General features: G+C 37.0%; 1 protein-coding gene across 21 annotated transcripts in view; it reads left to right on the top strand.

Moving 5' to 3' along the window:
- Positions 1–21,130, top strand: part of EML5 (EMAP like 5) — a 184,033-nt gene that overhangs the window by 109,124 nt on the left and 53,779 nt on the right. For 20 of the 21 annotated variants that reach the window (XR_005555519.1, XR_005555518.1, XR_005555511.1 and 17 more), the window contains 10 exons: positions 1,033–1,289; positions 1,944–2,156; positions 3,325–3,492; positions 5,572–5,678; positions 8,183–8,301; positions 8,731–8,917; positions 9,989–10,094; positions 10,903–10,996; positions 18,003–18,103; positions 20,204–20,406. Coding sequence is in view for 9 of the 21 variants with exons in the window: in XM_039333438.1 (XP_039189372.1) it covers positions 1,033–1,289; positions 1,944–2,156; positions 3,325–3,492; positions 5,572–5,678; positions 8,183–8,301; positions 8,731–8,917; positions 9,989–10,094; positions 10,903–10,996; positions 18,003–18,103; positions 20,204–20,406 (1,555 nt within the window). In the remaining 12 variants the exon portion in view is untranslated. The remainder of the gene's footprint in view (positions 1–1,032; positions 1,290–1,943; positions 2,157–3,324; positions 3,493–5,571; positions 5,679–8,182; positions 8,302–8,730; positions 8,918–9,988; positions 10,095–10,902; positions 10,997–18,002; positions 18,104–20,203; positions 20,407–21,130) is intronic. The other variant, XR_005555522.1, reaches the window with a different exon arrangement.

The raw sequence follows: 21,130 nt of genomic DNA on the forward strand, positions 1-21,130 counted from the left end.
GTTATACATTTGGAGCTTTTAACATAAAATAAACTTTGCTTTCCCCAATGAATAGTAATTTTCTTTATCCCCTGTTGGCTAGTTGTATGACATAAATACTAAATCCATTTTTTTCCATTTGTACTCGTTTTTAATGCAATTCCTTAAAATGCCCATATGTGCCATTATGGAATGTAGAATGTATTTTTTTTTTTTGCAGAAAGCTGTTTTTTGTTGCCTTGATTAGTAAGAAAAAAAATCTTATTTTTGTGAAAGATCATCACTTTTATGCTGTAATCTGATTCATTTATTTTATTTTTAAATTATCCAGTAGTCAAAGCTATGCACACATACTTGAATAGTAATCCAGTTCAATAAAAGATATACAACAAAATAAAAATATAAAATAAATCCAGTTTAACAAAAGATATAAAATAAAATAAAATAAAATACAAAACAAAACAAAGACTATACAAACTAGGCAGGAGCAAGGCAAGTAATTAATATCTTCAGTCAAAATGAATTAATATACCATTAGTGTATGATTAAAGTACTATTAAATGCCTGGAAAAATAAAAAGATCTTCACCTGTCACCAGTCAAACTTTTCTGGGGAGGGCATCTCAACAAGCAATAAGTGTAGTTGCTTAGAATTTCATGGCAGGCTTTTAGGAGTAATAATATTTCTCTACTTGGGTGGAAGACTTAGTGGGAGTATATATGGAGAATAAGGAATATAAGAACTGCTTTACTGGATCTTGTGCAACTTTTTAATCCAACTTTCCATATTATACAAAGGCAACTAGAAGTGCAAGGACGCTCACAAAAGTGGATTGAATTTCATTGTTACTTCAGGAAAACTAATACTTAAGGCATCCTGCGTATAATTTAGGAAATAACAAAAAGCTATAAAAATATCCCAGAAGGCATGGCAAGCTACTTCCATATGATTATAGTACATAGCTATATCCACAAAAGAGTTTAGCTTCAACAGAGATTAAACTTTTTAAATGTAGCATTAATCATTTAATATTATCTATTTTCTGTGTTACAGAGATATGACAGAAGTTGTTCACATTAAAGATAGGAAGGAAGCTATTCATGAATTAAAATATTCACCAGATGGAAATTTCCTTGCAATTGGCTCCAATGACAGCTCTGTTGACATTTATGGTGTTATTCAACGATATAAAAAGGTTGGAGAATGTGTTGGATCCTCAAGTTTTATAACCCATATGGACTGGTCTTTAGACAGTAAATATTTGCAGACCAATGATGGTAGTGGAAAACGACTTTTTTATAGGATGCCTGGTGAGATATTTTACTACTGTTACATAATCCAAGAAAAAAAAGAAGTGAATTGTGTGTTGGGCTGCCTAATATCATATTCTTAGTGGAAGGTTCATAGGAACTGTAATGATTATTCCTCTAACAACTCTCATCAAGCTTAACCCTATTTGAGAATAACAAGTATAAAAGCATAAATCACTCACTTTGTTGGCTAACTTTATGATTCATAACAGAATAGCTGTATTCAAAAAGTATGCTAAACTTTAAACATGTGTTAACAAAATTTCTGTGCTTGAACTAAAACTTATATAGGCTGGAGGTAGCATAAATTTTAGAATACCTTAGGCTACAATATTGCATCAGTATTTCTTGGGAGTTAGCTGTATTGTCATCTACTTCCAATTCAAGTAATATTAAACTTAGACAGTTTTAGTTGTTCTTTCTTCCTGTTTAACAATGTTTTCAGTATTCCCATCATCTTTAACAAATGTGCTATTTACTGTTGTTCCTTTCAGTGTTCTCTTATAAAGAGAAAGAAGACCTTTTCTCAGCTTGGTTAAAACCTCACTAAGGCTCTTCATGTAAAATAAGCCAATTCTGAAATTCAGAATTTACTAAAAGTAATTAATTTTTAAAATAATTTTTATGATTAAGTAGGTATCTTTTTCTGTTTAGGTGGAAAAGAGGTGATAAATAAAGAAGAGTTAAAGGGCATCCAGTGGGCTTCGTGGACTTCGGTTTCAGGCCTTGAAGTTAACGGGATATGGCCTAAATATTCAGAGAGCAATGATATAAATTCTGTTGATGCAAATTTTGTTGGTCAGGTTCTTGTTACAGCTGATGATTATGGAACAGTAAAACTCTTTCGGTATCCATGTATCAGAAAAGGTAACAATTTTTGTAAAGTACTTTTAATGAAAATAAGTTTTACAAGGTAGTAAACCAAAGTAATGTCTTTTCAAAAGATCAGTTCTAACTAAAATAAATATGTACTGATGGGAAGGAAGTAGAATAAGGCATTGTCACTTCTGCCGGCTGAAACACACACATCTATAAAAGATATAGGTTTCACAACATGTTAGATCAGGATGATACTCCTAAACAATTTTCAAACACACTGGATACAATTGGAGCTTAAAATAAATCCCCTTACAAGGCTCAGAAAGGTTTGGATACAGCACAGACTCAATCAACCTAATGTAACCTTTATGGCTCATTTACTAAGGAATTTAATTGTTAAAGTAGCCATAGGTTAATTGGACATATGCAAATCTCTCTGATAATATGTTGTATCATTTTAGACTTCAGTATTTCTTGGGATTTTATAGTATTTATTCAAATATGTTAATAGTCCAGTGGACTATATTAACACTATGCATGAGCTTTCAGAGTTTCATTTACTAGTCTCAGTTGTGATTGTTAAGTGAAAACTACCCTTACTGTGTTTTGTGGTCATAAATATCTGAATTATTGCAATGCACTGTACATGGAGATGTCCTTGAAAAGTATTCACAAGCTTCAACAGGTGCAAAATGTGGCTGCACATGTACTAAATGGTGTTGGATATTTGACACATGTAACACCACTACTGCATGAGTTGCATTGCTTGCCAGTGTATTTCCAGATGCAATTCATGGTGCTGGTTATCACCTTTAAAGCCCTTCATGGATTGGCACAAGGTTACTTGAGACAACATCTTTTCCCAGTTGTTTCTACACATCTAATTCAATCTAGCAGGTGGACATGTTATAGTCCCATCAATCCAGGAATGGTGGGAACTAGGACACATGGAACATTCTCTATTTATTTGTTTGATTGATTGATTTCTATAGCTGCTCACCTCAGCAAATGACTCTGGGTGGCTCACAATTCAAAAACATTTTACAATCTCCCTTCAGAGATCAGGATGAACGGATCCTGCTGGCCTTTCGTAAGGGCATGGTGATGTGCCCAGGCTTGGGGTCCCAAGCGTCTTAAGAGCCTCATTTGAGAAATACTGCATCAGATAAAGTGTGTAAACTATACTTCATAATATAATAGCCTATATTTTTAATAGGGGCAAAGTTTAAGAAATACCTTGGTCATTCAGCACACGTGACAAATGTCAGGTGGTCACATGATTATCAATGGGTTATTTCTATTGGTGGAGCAGACCACTCTGTTTTTCAGTGGAAATTTATTCCTGAAAGAAAGTTGAAAGATGCTCTTCACATAGCACCGCAAGGTGAGTGAATATATAAAAATTAATATGATTTCAGCAATAACATATAATATTGCTAGTAATGATTTTGACATGAATTTGTTTTGAGATGTTATTAATATTTTTTGAGGTTTTGCCCCTAAGTTTTTTTCTTTGCTATTTTCTATATTCATGTAACATTGGTATTGATTTATCTAGACATTTTCATTTCTGCCCCTTCATAAGTCATGTTAAATGCCAGGAATATATTACAAAAACAAGTATAGTACTAAAATATTCCAGAACAGTATGGAAGAATGATTGAAAATATATCTCATCAATACTAGATACAGACTTCTGATTTTTAAGTCCAGTGAATTTGATTTGATTAAGATTTATTAAAATCTTCTGCAAGTGTTCTGGACTGTAATTTGCTCTTTCTTTTGATTTCGCACCAGATTAGATGATTCTTATTCCTGTCTTTTAGGAAATATAGCGTATCCAGAAAAGATTGGTTACATAGTGGTACCATTACAATAAGTTTTAAACATTATCCTTTTAAAGACACTTTAATTGGCCTCTCTTATAAAACACAGGAACAGTCCATTTCCATCTATTCAGTACAAAAAACTGCAATATTCTCATCATATTAATAGTCTAAAATGAGGAAAAGTAATAATGATCTAATGGGAATCTAATGATCAGAGGGATTTAGTTAACTACAATAAGAAGAAGTGCCAGGATTGCCATCATTAACAAATTCAACCATGTGATGTTGAGTTTTGCAATCTCATCATTTAGTGATGGAAATTCTGACCCCAATCACTATTGTACCTTGAGGATTTTTGTAATTGTTCCAGCTTGGTGGCAACTTAGTTCTGATACTGATGGAAAACTTTGGTGATTTAACCATGGTCAGCAGTATTGCTGAGCATGTATGGATATTGATCACTGTCAAGAATGGGCTCTCCTTCTGCAATGAGAGTACTAGTAAAAGGGAAACTTAGATTGGAGGGCTATGTATCATTTATAACATTTAAACTTCCTCCTTCCTGAATGTTCACAAGCAGACATAAATTTACTACAGTAAAATAAGAGGGTGTATGTGTTATCCTTTGAAGAAATTCTCCACCCTAGAGAACAGTATCCCAGAATCCTGGCCATCTTCTTCTATCTTTTTGATAGAAGCCCATATACTTTGTAGCTGCTTCTTTCCCAACCTTTCAGGTTTCTGTTATCTTACCTTTTATCTCACGTGGGAACATTACCTTCATAGCTTGAAGGCCCTCAATAAAAGTAACCTGATTCTGAATGTTAATAAAATAAAGGAGATCATTCTTGATTTTAGAAAGAGATGGCATAGTCATACTCCACTTTGTATCAAGGCTGCAGCTGTGGAGGTGGTCAATAGTATTAAGTACTTGGGGGTGCAGATAACTAACAATCTGACTTGGTCTCTTCATGTTATTTTTAGTGAAGCGTGCAAACCAGCATTTACATTTCTTGCCTTGGATGAGAAGAGCACATCTTTCTCCTGCCCTAGCCACTTTTTACAGAAGCATGATTGAGAACAAACTGCATCACTGTTTGGTTTGGTGGTAGCAGTGCCTCAGATAGAAGGTCCATACACAGGGTGGTAAGGAGAGCAGAGAAGATTATAGGAAGCTTGCTTCCCATTATTCTGGATACTGCTTATAAGAGCTATGTGCTTAGAGCTCAAAGCATTGTTAGAGACCCCACACACCCACTTTGTAGTCTGGGAGGAGGTTTTGAAGTATTTATAGCAGAACTACTAGATTCTTTGACAGTTTTGTTCTTTATGCCATCCATCTTGTGAATTAGTAGGATTCTTTTTTTCGCCATGTATATGTATATATATATGTGTGTGTGTGTGTGTATATGGTATTTTTTTGAGAGCTGGATGCAATGAAATTTCACTTTAATGTATGCTGATTAGTGTACTTTTAAAGTGACAATAAATTTTCTATTCTGTTTCATTCTACTCCACTCCACTCTACTCCATTCTCCATAGAATTTGCTTCAGTGGGGGGAATATGTATATTTCTTGACTTGAATTTGATTTTTCTTTTTCAGTATTTTCTCTACATTTTATTTGTATTATAGAAAGCATGGTTGACTCCAATAGTGAAGAATCAGATTCTGATCAATCTGACATTCCAGAGCTGGACTCTGAAATTGAGCAAGAGACTCAGATCACTTATCGACGACAGGTATTATCCTATACATTAAAGGGTGGGCTAGAAAACCCCTAGATTGATTCCTAATCCTGGATGCATCTAAAATATTAATACTGCAGTTATGCTTGAGTTGCTTTTCCACCATAGAATCAACTGTCTGCCTGTTAATTCTGTATAGTCTGTTGCTCAGAATCAAAAGGAGGGAAGGGGTGGAATGTGGAAACAGTTGATTTTGGAGATGTTGGGTATTAGACTTTCCTACTAACATATGTTAATGACTGGCATGAGACATACAAAGCAAGATTCTTCTAAGCCATGAAAAAGGAAGAAGTGCCCAATTTAAACTATAGAACAGGGATGTCAAACTCAATTTCACTGAGGGCCGCAGTTGCCCTGGGGGAAGCGAGTGTGTGTGACCAGAGTGGGTGCATCCTAATGGGTGAGTATGAATGGAGTGGGTGTGGCCTTCTGGGTGGGCAAGGCCAGTTCTACATCATTTACGTCAAGGGTGCCTATGGGGGGCCTGGGCAGGAGTGGGACAGATCTGAGGGTCTCTGGCAGAACTTGATGGGACCGGGGCAAGTGCCAAGGCATGGTCCACTGGGGCAAGTGCCAAGATGGCCACCACAAAATTGTATATTGGCTCCCGGCTGGCCACATGAAACCACTTTGCAGGCCGCATCCAGCCCCCGGGCCTTGTGTTTGACATGTCTGCTATAGAAGGTATAAGAAGGGATAGCATTGTTATGTTGGCAGAGGTTAATCAACTGCTTTAAGTGGTTCTAGTATGCAATAAAATTTCTTATCTAGCCACGTCATACTGAATTTCTATGGAGCTTTTTTCAGATTCAAGATAATTAAAGGTAGGTCCCTGAAATTATGTCCCCTGAAGTAGTGTATCACTGGATAAACATTTTGCTATCATCACAAAAAAATTTTAAAAATGGAGAAATGCATTTGCTAGATACAGCTAGGTCATTCTTTAAGCATATCCCATTTATTGACTTTTAAAAGTAATTTCAGTTCTTGCTCCAAATATTTAATATTAACATTTCTTTATTTCTTTATTTTTAACCCCACTTTTATTATTTTTATAATAAACCCAAGCCATGAAACATACATAATGTTCCTTTCTTTCTCATAACAAATCTATAAGATGGGTTGGACTGAGAGAGTGATTGCCCCAAAGTCACCTGGTCAGTTTTCATGCCTAAGATAGAACCAGAATTCTGAAGGCTGAGAGATAAATCCTAGGCAGAGACAGATTTTTTCTATCAAGAGTGGAAATAGAAAATATTTGCTACGAACTCCACATAGGTGTCAGGAAGGGCATCTAGCCAGTAAATGTCGGCTCCATTCAGTCACCACAACTGCATACTGAATCAAGTGATTACTGGGTTATTTAAAAAAAGTATAATAAGCTGCAAGTAGTAATGGGAATTGTTGTACAGCTCCTTAATTGTGTAATATCAGTGGATTATATCTCTTTAATGGAAACATTTGAAATTAGGAGGAAATGTTATTCAAAGTACTGATTCATTGACTATGCACTATCAAGTCAGTGTCAACTTAGCTATCACATAGATACACTATTTCTAGGACCACCTGTCCCCAATGTGACCATTAAGATTTCCCAACAGTGTATTCATCACCTTTGTAATTCATGCACTTTGCTGTTTGTCGTTTTCTTTTTTTCCTTTTCCTTCCCCTTTCTCAGCATTAATAGCTTTCTTTAGAGACTTACATCTTTGCACAATGTGTTAGAAGTATGATAATTTGAGACATGTTAATTTTGGCTCAGATAAGAATTCTGGGTTCAATTGTTTTATGATTCATTTGTTTGTCTGTGATATTTTCATTGGTCTTCTCCAATGCCAAAGTTAATAAGAGTTAATATTGTTTCTATCTTGCTTCTTCAAATTCAACTTTTTTTTCTGGAGAGTGTTACAGGAAAAGCCATTGTTTGCATCATTTTTATATTGTAGATACAGTCATGTTATGGCTTCCAAATATCTTTTCCAAAATCTTCCTTCGTTTTTGGTAGTCAACCTAACATGCAGAAACTTTCTACTAGTTCAGTATCTTCATTTTCAATTCTTGAACAGATTGTTGTGGTTTGACCCTCCTAGTATATTTAATCTTAGTCTCAGGTTTTTTATGTTATTGATTTTCATTACTAGGGCTTGCAAACCATTTGCATTTTCAGCTTTCACAGTAAATACTTATAATTCTTTAGTCTAATAATTTATTTGATTGGAATAGCTTTTTAAACAGTGTTGTAACCATGTCCAATATATGATACTCATATAGATGGTAAGAAAACTACTTTTTTATTTTTATTTTTCATTTTTCCAATTTACAAAACATTAAACATTTTTTAACAGTACTGTGTCGTGTATCTCTTACAGTTATTTACATTTATTACTATACATTTTTGTTTCTCTGTTCTAACCAATTATACCACTTATCCTACTCTTTAGAGTGATTGGTTTTTCAAATATGCACAATGACAGAAAATCTTTATATTCCCTGCTAAGGTTTACAAAGAAGATCTACCTCAGCTTAAAGAGCAATGCAAAGAAAAACGAAAAACTGCAGCCTCAAAAAGAAGAGAGAGGGCTCCAATTAATAGTATAAGATTGCATTTTGTTCATGGGTATGTAAATGTTTTTGTTTTCCTTTTCCATTTTCTATTTTTTCCCTTTCTTTTCTTTCCTAAAAGCATATTATGTATTTATCCAGATTTGGACACTCAAGGATGAATTCTACGACTGGCCATTCTATTTTGTTTTTAATTAAAAGCAGCCTCGTGGGTTTATTTCAAATGAAATTATACTACTGGGAGAAAGTATTATTTTTCTTGAGTATAATTTTTCAGATTTCATCTCTAAGTTTCTTCCTATACATACTCATGTTTGCATATTTGTTCTACAAAACAATAGTTTTTCTGTGTTAAATTTATGTGATTGTTAAAAAAAGTCAAGATAGTGAATGTTGTCCGAGTAGTTAATGGCTTATGTTGAAGAGGAATAGCATGATGCATGTCTATAATACATGTTACTTTAATTTAATGTTGTTTTATTAGTTACAGAGGTTATGACTGTCGAAGTAATTTATTTTACACTCAGACTGGAGAAATTGTGTATCATGTTGCAGCAGTGGGTATAGTATACAATCGCCAGCAAAACACACAGCGCTTTTATTTAGGTCATGATGATGATATCCTATGCCTTGCTATTCACCCTCTAAAGGACTATGTGGCCACAGGCCAGGTAAGATGTATAGGGGAACTAGAGATCTAGAGTTGTTATTTCAGTTCAGTCAATATTCCTGTCAATATTCTTGTACTATAGAAAATGTGGTTGGGCTTGTTATGCTACATGAGAAAAAATAATATATATGACTTTCTTGGATGATTCTTGGGGTATATAAGAATAGGAGTGTCTGGAAATCAGAAACATATTTTTCCTGCAAAGGGAAATGTTCTGTGTATGTGTGGGTGCATCTCCATTGCATGAAAAATATTAAAGCAGCCGGATACACAGAACTTCATAAAATACATTGATGCATCCATTCTTGATTAGTGCCAGTGGGTTGAATTCATTGCATAGATGACAATGGTTGGATCAAAGGATGTAAAAGATGACATCTACAGTACATCTTGATCCTGATGTAAATGATGCAATTTATTTTGTGGCATCATATGTCATGATGCTCTTATATAACAATGCCATTTGCATTATTACATCCTGAAAGTGTCATAATTTTAATAATATCTTGGTCTGGATGCCTATGAAGTAATTTCTGTTTTCTAAACAATTGTTAGAAATTGTTAATTTAGTGGTTGTTTTAAGTAACATAATATACCTTACAAAGTTTATTTTCAAAATTGTCCAGCAGTAATTACAATGACAGACAGAATTATCCCAAGAAAAAGCAATGCTGCTTTTCCTAAGTTAACATTTATTTACTTATTTGCACAATTTATCTATTTCCTTATTCCAAATAGACTCTAGAGAATGTAGAGGTATTGACAAATTAAAGACATTATAAAGTAAGAATAATAATCATAAGAATATAGAATGCAACAATTAATGCCAGAGTTATTAATGCTCCATATTAATTAGATTCAAGAGGCCTTTTTGAGCAGCCACATTTTGCAAGTTTCCCAAAGGACATGAAAATAGGAGTAAAATACTATAATATGAATGGATGGCATGGTTAGGAATTGGGTATAATAGAAAATCTAGGAAGTTAGTACAGTTTCTATTATATACTTTGGGCTTTTAAAGTTGATTGTATAATTGCATGTATAAGTATATGTGTTCAATCTCTTATATAAGGTTGGCCGGGATTGCTCAACCCATATTTGGGATACAGAGACAATCAAACCACTGTCGGTATTAAAGGGCTATCACCAGTATGGTGTTTGTGCTGTTGACTTTTCAGGTATTATGGTTATCATGTTTTTGTGAAAGTGTAGATTACATAAATGTGATTTATTTTGTTAATACTAAGGGCAGATGTGTATTTGATGTTGAAGGAGATATATTATTAAAAAACTGTCTTTTGTATCTCTGTAGTCATTGGGATTGGATTCTGTTCAGCAACGATATAATGAAATTAACTCAGTTCCTCACTGCCTATCCGTATGAGGCCCATCCCTTCCTAAAATGTGAATGTTGATGGCCAAAGGAGGGGAATCTCTAACCATCAAGTGGAGACAGCTGCCTGCATAGAAACTAATTGGGGCAGATAATAGCATTGGTCTTAAGTTGATTAAATTTTGAAAATAAGCTAATTAACATAATAGTTGAGAATGAGAATGATCCAAATTTTATGCAAAACATTGAAATACAACAAAACCATCATTTCTATCATATACTTTACTACTATTGAAAAAAACATTTTAAAAATTAATTGGTTTGAAAAAGTATGCCTTTTGAAAACAGGCATATGACTGAATTAGAGAAATCATTACATTTCTAAACTGTCTCTTTAAAGTAAGCATCACAGATATTGCTTCCAAATTTTGGCATCAGAAGTGCCTGCATTTAAATTTCATTAGTTATTATGTGATGCATTCTTCAAAATAAAAGGGCATATTTGGAGTTGAATAGCAACGGAGACAGTTACTGCTGATATACAACTATGTGACAGAGTTTAGATATTCAGGATGTTCCCCCCCCCCATATTTATTGCCATAATTTGTAAGTATTGCTGTTTCTAAAACAATGATTTATACTTTGTTTTATAGCTGATGGCAAACGTTTAGCTTCAGTTGGAATAGATGACAATCACACTGTTATTCTTTGGGACTGGAGAAAAGGAGATAAGCTTTCAGCAGTAAGGTAAAAAAGTCATCCACCTGTTTTACTATAATCATTTGTTATGATTATGTTGAAATCAAAGTAAAAAGCAGGACATTTCTGGCCTTGTTTTTATTGATACCTAATGCGCAGTGGACTGGTAAATTTCTTATTATGGATGTGGGTGAATTGTACAAAGTATAATAATAATAACAACAACAACAACAATAATAATAATAAAGTTGGAAGGGACCTTGGAGGTTATCTAGTCCAACCCCCTGCTCAGGCAAGTCACCCCATACCACTTCAGACAAATGGCTGTCCAGTCTCTTCTTAAAAACTTCCAGTGTTGGAGCATTCACCACTTCTGGAGGCAGATTGTTCCACTGATTAATTGTTCTAACTGTCAGGAAGTTTCTCCTTAGTTCTAGGTTGCTTCTCTCCTTGATTAGTTTCCATCCATTGCTTCTTGTCCTGCCTTCAGGCGCCTTGGAAAATAGCTTGACTCCCTCTTCTTTGTGGCAGCCCCTGAGATATTGGAACACTGCTATCATGTCCCCCCTCATCCTTCTCTTCATTAAACTAGACATACCCAATTCCAGCAGCCTTTTTTTATATGCTTTAGCCTCCAATCCCCTAATCATCTTTGTTGCTCTTCTCTGTACTCTTTCTAGAGTCTCAACATCTTTTTTACATCATGGTGACCAAAACTGGATGCAGTATTCCAAGTGTGGCCTTACCAAGGCATTATAAAGTGATATTAATACTTCACATGATCTTGATTCTATCCCTCTGTTAATGCAGCCCAGCACTGTGTTAGCCTTTTTGGCAGCTGCAGCACACTGCTGGCTCATATTTAAGTGATTGTCCACTAGGACTCGGAGATCCCTCTCACAGTTACTACTATTGAGCAAGGTACACCCTATACTATACCTGTACATTTGGGTTTTCTTGCCTAAATGTAGAACCTTACGTTTTTCACCATTGAATTTCATTTTGATAGATAGCACCCAGTGTTCAAGTCTGTCCAGATCCTCCTGTATCCTAAGCCTGCCAGCTTGGTGTCGTCTGCAAATTTGATATTTCCCCATCTATCCCCTCATCCAAATTGTTGATGAAGATGTTGAAGAGCACTGGGCCTAGCCCTAGGGCACCCCACTACACACTTCCCTCCATGTAGATGTGGTTCCATTGAGGACTACACGCTGAGTACAGCCGGTCAGCCAGCTACGGACCCATCTGGTGGTGATGCTGTCTAACGCACATTTTTCTATCTTATCAAGTAGTAGGTTGTGATCTACTTTATCAAATGCCTTACTGAAGTTCAAGTAAATTATATCCACAGCATTCCTCTGATCCACTAATTTTGTCACTTGGTCAAAGAATTTGTCTGGCATGATCTGTTTTTGACAAACCCATGTTGGCTTTTAGTAATGACTTTGTTTGCCTCTGGGTGTTTGTTGATTCGTTGTTTGATTATCTTTTCCAGAATCTTCCCAGGTATCGAGGTCAGGCTGATAGGTCTGTAATTTCCTGGGTCCATTTTTTTTCCTTTTTTGAAGATGGGAACTACATCAGCTCTTTTCCAGTCCTTCGGTAGTTCCCCAGTGCTCCAGGATCTTTGAAAAATATAGTTCAATGGTTCTGAGATCACATATGCCAGTTCCTTGAGAACCCTGGGGTATAATCCATCTGGTCCTGGTGATTTGAACTCGTCTAGGCTGGACAGGTGCTCACTTACCATTTTCTTGCCTATCTTAACTTGCGTTTCTATTCTGTTTTTTTATGGCACTATTTTTGGTAGGTTGATCTGTTTTTTCCCTTTGTGTAAAGACAGATGCAAAAAACAAGTTAAATAGTTCTGCTTTCTTCCTGTTGCTTGTCACCTTCTTGCCACTTTCCCCCACTAATGGACCAATCATTTCCTTCACTTTTTTCTTGTTTTTTACATGTTGAAAGAAGCTTTTTTTGTTATTTTTGACTTTGGTCGCAAGCCTTAGTTCATTTTGAGCCTTAGCTTTCCTCACTTCATCTTTGCAGGCTTGGACTATTTGCTGATATTCTGACTTAGTTATGTGCCCCTCTTTCCACTTTCTATACTTGTCCTTTTTATCTTTCAATTTATCAGAGAGTTCTTTATGCAGCCATGCTGGTTTCTTTTGAGAGCTGTTATTTTTCCTCTTTGTTGGTATTGTGCTGGCGTGGGCTTTTATTATCTCACTTTTCAAAATTTCCCAAGCTTCTTGAGTTGTTTTTCCCTTGAGGATTCTCATCCATGGAATCCTTCCCAAGCTCTCTCTAAGTTTATTGAAATTAGCTCTCTTAAAATCCAAGATTCTAGTTTGACTGTGTGCTTCCATAATGTTGAATTCCAATATTGCATGATCACTTCCTCCCAAGGTTCCTGTGGTTTCAACACCTTCTATCATTTCATATCTGTTAGTGAGAATTAGATCCAAAATGGCTAATCCCCTAGTTCCCTTCTCTACTTTTTGGGAGACAAAGTTATCTGCTAGGTTTGCAAAGAATCTGCTTGATCTTCCACTTGGTGCAGAGTTTGTCTCCCAGTTGATGCCAGGGTAGTTAAAGTCCCCCATTACTATTGTGATGTGGTTCTTACACACCTTAGTTAGCTGACTAGCAAAAAGTTCATCTATTTCCTCTGTTTGGTTGGGTGGCCTGTAGTATACACCTATGGTAATATCATCCCCCCCCCCCATTTATATCGACCCAAATGCATTCAAGACAGTTTTCATCATTATTGTGCTCTATTTCTGTAGAGATGTAATTATTTGTTACATATAGAGCAACTCTGCCTCCTCTTTATTTGGTCTGTTTCTTTTAAATAATTTAAATCCCTCTAGCTGTGTGTTCCATTTGTGGGTTTCATCCCACCATGTTTCCGTAATGGCAACAATATCATATCTGCCCTCATTAACCTGAATTTCTAGTTCACTCTGTTTGCTGTTCATACTCTGTGCATTGGTGTATAGACATTTAAGTCCTTTATGATTGGCCCTGTGTTTACTTTCTACATAACCTGTGTGGTGCCTGAGTTCCCCTATTGTCTTACTACCTATTTGGTTAGTGCACTTTGTGTGGCACTTGCTATTAGAAGCTTGATTTTGCTTGACAGCAAAGTTGATATTCTTGTCCACACACACATCTATGTTACATGCACTGATAGCCCTATAATTTTTAGATTGCCGGGGACAGGGATGTTCTGTATCAATTAACTCACTGTCCCTGCTGTTTAAATATTCCTCCAGAAAATCTGTGAATTTATAGCCGAGTAACTCAGTCCCTTCCTTTGATGGATGCAAACCATCTCTTTTGTACATTTTTTCATTGGACCAGCTACAGACGTCGTGACTAATATATCCAAACCCTTCCCCTTTACACCACTCCTTTAGCCACATATTGAATTGTGCTATACGCTGGCCTTTTCCATTTTGCTCCTTATATACTGGTAAAATTTCTGAAAAAGTAAGCCTACAGCCTATTCTGCTAAGTTCCTGCCCCAAGCTCTGGAAATCATTCTGCACAGAGAGTACATCTTTTTGGGACAGATCATTAGTGCCAAGATGTACAGTAGCCTCCACATCATAGTCCTTGCTGGCATTCTTGATTATTTTAGAAATACGCTTCTTGTCCCTACTGGCAGTAATACCTGGAAGACATCTGACCTCTTTCGAAACCTCTGGGTCCTTTCCTAAATTTACATCCCTTATAATTGAATCACCTACCAGAAGGTGGCTTCTCTTTTTGGATGCCTTTCTGTTGTTGCATGACTGATGTGTAATACCTGATTCACACTTCTCCCTGTCAAAAACAAGTTCTTCATCTTGGACTACTATCTCCTGCTTATTTGAGTTATTATCACAAATACCTTTACATGTCTCCTTAATGTCCCTATTAAGGTCAGCAAGGGCACTGTATCTGTTGTGCAGGGACACAGCGAAAGCTTTGCGTTTATGGTTCACAGCTCTCACCCTGCCAGATCCCATGGCTGTCCAGACTGCCCTTCTCCTGCAGGATCTTTGTGGTAGAGGGGGTCCACTTGTAAAAATTCAATAAGATAAAAAGAAGATACAATCCATTATGATTAATCATTAGTATGTTGATCAGAGATTTTGAAGATCAGTATTTTTTATTTGCTGATTAAGGTGCATAAGTAACAGTTTACTGCAGTTAGGATTATTTAAAAACAGATGGAAGATATTTTCAGTCTTTTAAAAAATATGTTATGCGTGTTGATGTGAAAAAAGCCTAAAATGTGAACAATGAATTTTAAGGTCTGGATTCAGAATCTGCCTCCTGCAGATAAAATGGCTTCTTAATTAAATTTGTGGTCTGTGTTTTTAATTCCATATATATCGAATGCATGGATTTAATCAACTGTATTTAAAAGGCATGGGGGGAAAAAGTTAAGTTTTTTCTTTCAGCACAACACTGAGAGAAGTAGGCAAGGTTAATACTTTAGTAGCTCTTTAAAGAGGAGAGAACTACTCTTTTACTTTCTCAATAAGTTTGGAAGAACCCCTGTCTTATTATACGTATCCATCCTTCAAATACTGAAAGAGAAGGGGAAAAGGGGGAGGGGGGAAGCAAGCTATTTTGAGAGAACAGTTGAGTAATTAGGGTTGATTATATCATTTTTATTTATCAAATTAATATGGAAGTGATTTGGGGTGGTGTACAGCAATCAAACAAAACAGCAAATATAAAAATCATTATAAAAATATAAAACAATATTAAATTTAAAATATTATTAAAAATTAAAATATACAAACAAAATATAAATATAAACCCCAAGGCCTGGAGAAAAAGTGAATATATATCAACCAAAATAATAGAACCATCTTAGAATGTTGACAGTTCCCTGGACTTTGAAGCCTGGTGACATAACCAGGTCTTGAGGGACATCCAAAACATAAACCGTGATGGAGCCAACCTAATTTAAGGATGGGGGGGGGAGGAGAATGTTCTAAAAGAAGGCCTGCCTCCTGGGACCCATGAAATGTAAGACTCTAGCAAATAGCAGATCTAATGAGATGGGTGAAGTGATCCCTCAGATAATCTGGTCTTATGCCATGGAGGACATTAAAAGATAAAACCAGCATTTTGAATTGAGTACAAAAGGAAAGTGGCAGGCATTGCAGCTTGCAGAGCAGAGGTGTGATATGTGTTATTCTGGGAATATACATAACTGCTCACACTGCAGCATTCTGCACCAGTTGAAAATTCCAGACACCTACACAGCCCCATTTCAGTAGTCCATTCTGGAGATGACCAGGGCATGAGTGACTGTGAGCAGAGCCTCCCGGTCTAGAAATAGGCACAACTGGTGCACAACTCAAAAGTGTGCAAAGGTCCTCCTAGCTATGACTGCCACCTGCTCTTAGAAGGGCCCTGTCAGACCTGCAAACGGATAAGCCCCCAGATTGCACACTGGGTCTTTCTTGGGCGGTGCCAATCCATCAAGTACCAAGGATGGCATAGTCTTAGAATAGTGGTTCTCAACCTTTTTAATGCCGCAACCCCAACTGGTCATAAGTCGAGGACTACCCAACCGGTTGTAAGTCAAGGACTACCCAACTGGTCGTAAGTCGAGGATTACCCAACCGGTCATAAGTTGAGGACTTTCCCTGCCCGGGAGCGCCGTGCATGCGTGGTGCCGCCCCCTGCGCCGGCCGAGGTGTAGCTGGCAAGGGGTAGCGACGGCTCAGGGTGACCACCGGTTGGGCCACCAGCTGGCCCAGCCCAAGGGACATAAGGCACCCGCCGGACCCCACGCGCGCCAGCAACCCTCCCTGCGCCCGCCGGCCTCCCACCCCTGGCCCTCTTTTACTTACATTTTTAGTAGTTGCTCAACAGGGAGGGGTGGAAGCTTCCAGACAGCTCACCTTCGCTGCAGACAACTTGCAGCACCGTTTGCAGACTGGGGCTTTTGGCAGGCTCAGCAGGGTTTTTGGCAGGCTCAGCCTGGACAATTTCTATTGGCTTTTGAAAGCCAATAGAATTAGACTCTATTCAAGAGAGTCTATTCTATTGGCTTTCAAAAGCCAATAGAATAAAAGGGAGTAGCACAGCTAAGGAAAAGGGGGGAAAATGGCAGATTGCGTTGTTTGGCGACCCCCGTGAAATGTCGCTCAACGCCAAATGGGGTCGCGACCAACAGGTTGAGAACCGCTGTCTTAGAACAAGTAGGTTTAATTGAGTATTGTCGGAGTGAGCCAATCCAGAAGGATAACATAGTTGATGGTATCGGGAGCTGCCAAGAGGTCAAGTAGGAAAGAAGGGATGCCCAACCCCCTTTCTGTCCTTGCCAAAGATCATCCAAAAGCACAATCAGTGCCATTTCTGTCCCATGTCCATACATAAAGTCACAGAGACCAACAACTTATTTTGGCTCTTGCAGAATTCTGATCAAAACTTCAAAATGAGATGATGATAGTAGTAGTAGTAGTAGTAGTAGTAGTAGTAGTAGTAGTAGTAGTAGTAGTAGTAATAAAGTTGGAAGGGACCTTGGAGGTCATCTGGTCCAACCCCCTGCTCAGGCAGGAAACCCTATACATTTCGGACAAATGGCTGTCCAGTCTCTTCTTAAAAACTTCCAGTGTCGGAGCATTCACCACTTCTGGAGGCAGGTTGTTCCACTGGTTAATTGTTCTAACCTTCATCTTTTTAACAAACCTTATGACCAGTATATTAGGAAATATCCTGAAGAATTAGAATGATGAGGGACCAACATAATAAAGAGATGTGAAAAAAGGTACATGAAGATATTATACCACAGCAAGAAGAATTTTATTTTGGAGATAATTATGCAAAAAACTATATTTTTTATTTTGTCTTTCCAGAAAGTAAAATGGAGAATATCAAATTCTAACTTTTAAAGATAAATAGACAAGTCATCTACTAATCTTAAAACAAAATTGTTATTTGAACATAAGTAATTGTTGAAGATGTAGATTTGTCAAAGCTTTATTGTATGGAGAAAATATTGTCCCATATGAAAGTGAAAATATTTTTAAATTTCTTTTAGGGGAAGTAAAGACAAGATCTTTGTTGTTAAAATTAACCCCTTTATGCCTGATAAACTAATTACAGCTGGAATTAAGCACATAAAATTTTGGCGAAGAGCAGGTAAGGCAATATTTTAAAAATTATTTTGAATAATTTATCAAGTTACTTCAATTATATTATATTTTCCTCTTTTATATGACGCTAGTTTACTGGGGTGTGAGAGTAAATGAAGCTAAACTGCATAATAAGTTGTAAGTTTAGCTTTTTAACATGATTTGCTTTTGAGAAAGTATGAGGGTAACAGATTACACTTGACCCAATGATGATAATTATAGAATTGTACTATATAATCTCCCATGTCTCTCTTGAAACAGATACTGATACAACATTTTTAAATAATTGGATTAATACATCCCTCTTGATCCCCACTTGCTTCCAACTAAAATTCCATTCCAAAACCTCAGCCACCGAAGGATCCTGAAAAGAACTGAATTAGCCCTAATCAGAAACGAACTCCATAGGAAAAGATTCCTACTAGACCAAACCAATAGGGATGTACTCATTCTTCACCTCAAACTCAGTAACAAAATCCACCCAGCACTCTGGGACAAATCCAAACAACTAGCCCTCTGGGGAGCCGAAACAAACCTCCCACAAGACAGACACACGCACCAACAAACTCCACAGACTAGAAAACCGCTAAAAGCCCAACCCCCCTCCACAGCAACTCATGAAACGAACAGTACACAACATATCAGACAGGACCCTCACCACAGTAGAAACCAATGTCCTTTCCAAAGGATTCAACTTTGCAGTCGCCCCCAAACGCATCCCCAGTTAAAACATCATATGCGGAGTTGAAGCTACCCTAACCAAAATCAACCCAGATGAAGCCAATAAAATCAGACTTGAAGTCACGAATATCCTCCTCTCCAGCAATCCACCTAGATGCAACTTACATAAAGAAGAACAAAAAGCACTCACCAACCTGAGGAAAGATAACAACATAATCATTCTCCCAGCAGACAAAGTAATGCCACGGTAGTGATGAACACATCAGACTACCAAGCCAAACTATCCAACCTACTCCAAGACCCCGCTTACAAACCTCTAAACACAAACCCCACCACCTACCTGGAAAAAACCACCAAAATAAAAGCCTCTCCCATCAGTGAAGAGATCCAGCAAAGAATCATCCCCAGAGAGAAATCATCCAGATGCCCCAAGCTCTATGGCCTCCCCAAGATTCACAAAGAAGGAACACCACTTAGACCCATAGTCAGCTCCATAGGCTCACCTCTACAGAATCTTGCCAAATTTCTCGCCAAACAACTTCATCCCTACACAGAATCCATCTCCTAACACGTACAAAACTCACTCCATTTCATAGAAACAATAAAGAAACAAAACCTACAAGCCAGCTACCTATTCGTGAGCTTCGATGTCACATCCCTTTTCACACAAGTGCCTATCAAAGAAGCCTTGACAGCTATCCAAAACAAATACAACCCCCCTAAGCACCTCCTAGATCTGACCAACCACTGCCTAACCAACACATACTTCATCCATAATGGACAAAGATACAAACAGGTAGAAGAAGCACCTATGGGATCACTCCTCTCACCCGTCATCGCCTGCCCTGTGACGACAACTCAACAACGGAAACAACAGAGCGTCAATTGGAATGCTCGGGAGAATACGGAGATCGAGAGTGCTGTGAATTGGGGGGGGGAAGCAAATAAGGGTTGAACACTATGGAAACTGTGGAAAGGATCACTGTATTGATGGAGTTCGAGGATTGTATATTATTGAACAGATATGCCTGGGATTCGGATTTTTACAGTCATTAAGGACATATATATATATATATATACATGTAAATGTATATTCATACATATACAACTATGTGTTGGGTGGAACACCCGTTCTACCAAATGTAAAGCAATCTGTTCTGTTTCACTCCAGTCTAGAAGCATCTTTCGCAGGCAGACGTCAATACTTTGAACACTGTAAATTCAAAATTTTGTGGCTGACAAAGAGTTAAATGGAGACTAGCTATACTAGTCTATATACTTCAAAAGTACAAATTATTCACTGTAATTAATAAAAGAAATAAAAAATGGAAGTCACTGTTGTGTTTTACCTTTAAAACTTTCTGTGTTCGTTTAGAAACACAAGTCCAAGATCAAATATAATAATTTCATTTTATTTGAATTTAAGGAGGTGGACTAATTGGGAAAAAAGGTTATGTGGGTCCAGTGGGAAAAATTGATACAATGATGTGTGCAGTTTATGGCTGGACAGAAGAAATGGCATTCTCTGGAACTGCAACTGGAGATGTGTGTATATGGAGAGATATTTTCCTCATCAAAACAGTAAAAGCACATGATGGCCCATTGTTCAGTATGCATGCATTAGAAAAAGTGAGTAACTTATCATTTAATATAAATTGATTTTATTGCATTCAAGCCTAGAAGTTAGATTAGACATGCCTAAAGGATTTGGCGAGCCCACTATTTTTCATGTTTTTCCACCTTAACTCAGAAAGTGTGGTTATGAATCTAACCAACAGTGCACATATTACACTATACAAGCAGCCAGGATATTCTTTGTTGTGTTTTTGCTTAGTCTTAGTCTCTTGTAATCTCTTTTTCTCCACTCTCTCCACTCTGTGAGGGTGGGAGGGTGGAAAATGGATCTATCACAGGAGAGATTGCATAAAGATACTTCTTTTTTTCATTTTTTCTCCCCTCCTTATTTAAGTAATTTCTCTGCTCTGGGTGGGGGGAGAAAAAAACAAGCAATCTCTTTAGAATCCACCCTTTCTCATTCAAAGTCATCCCTTTCTTGGCACTTTTAGTCTTTTCTCCATCATTAGATGCACTTTTCTTTGAACTCAAGGGCATTGACTATAAGCACAATAATATTTTAAGCACAAGTACCCTCGCACACACAAACAAAACAAAGGTCACAAACCGTCCCGCTTGGATGATGCTCACTGTGAAACTGTGTCACCATCATTCAGGATTAATGTAGCATGAAGCAACAAAATTTTAATATGATACAGTTTGCAATCTGTGCCATAGAAACACAAATTTGTGAATATAAATGCCATAAATATAGGAACTTGAGTGTAACATTAATAAA

The sequence above is a fragment of the Crotalus tigris genome, unplaced genomic scaffold (genome assembly GCF_016545835.1).
Source record: "Crotalus tigris isolate CLP2741 ecotype Arizona unplaced genomic scaffold, ASM1654583v1 scf7180000024506.1728113, whole genome shotgun sequence".
NCBI classification, from domain to species: Eukaryota; Metazoa; Chordata; class Lepidosauria; order Squamata; family Viperidae; genus Crotalus; species Crotalus tigris.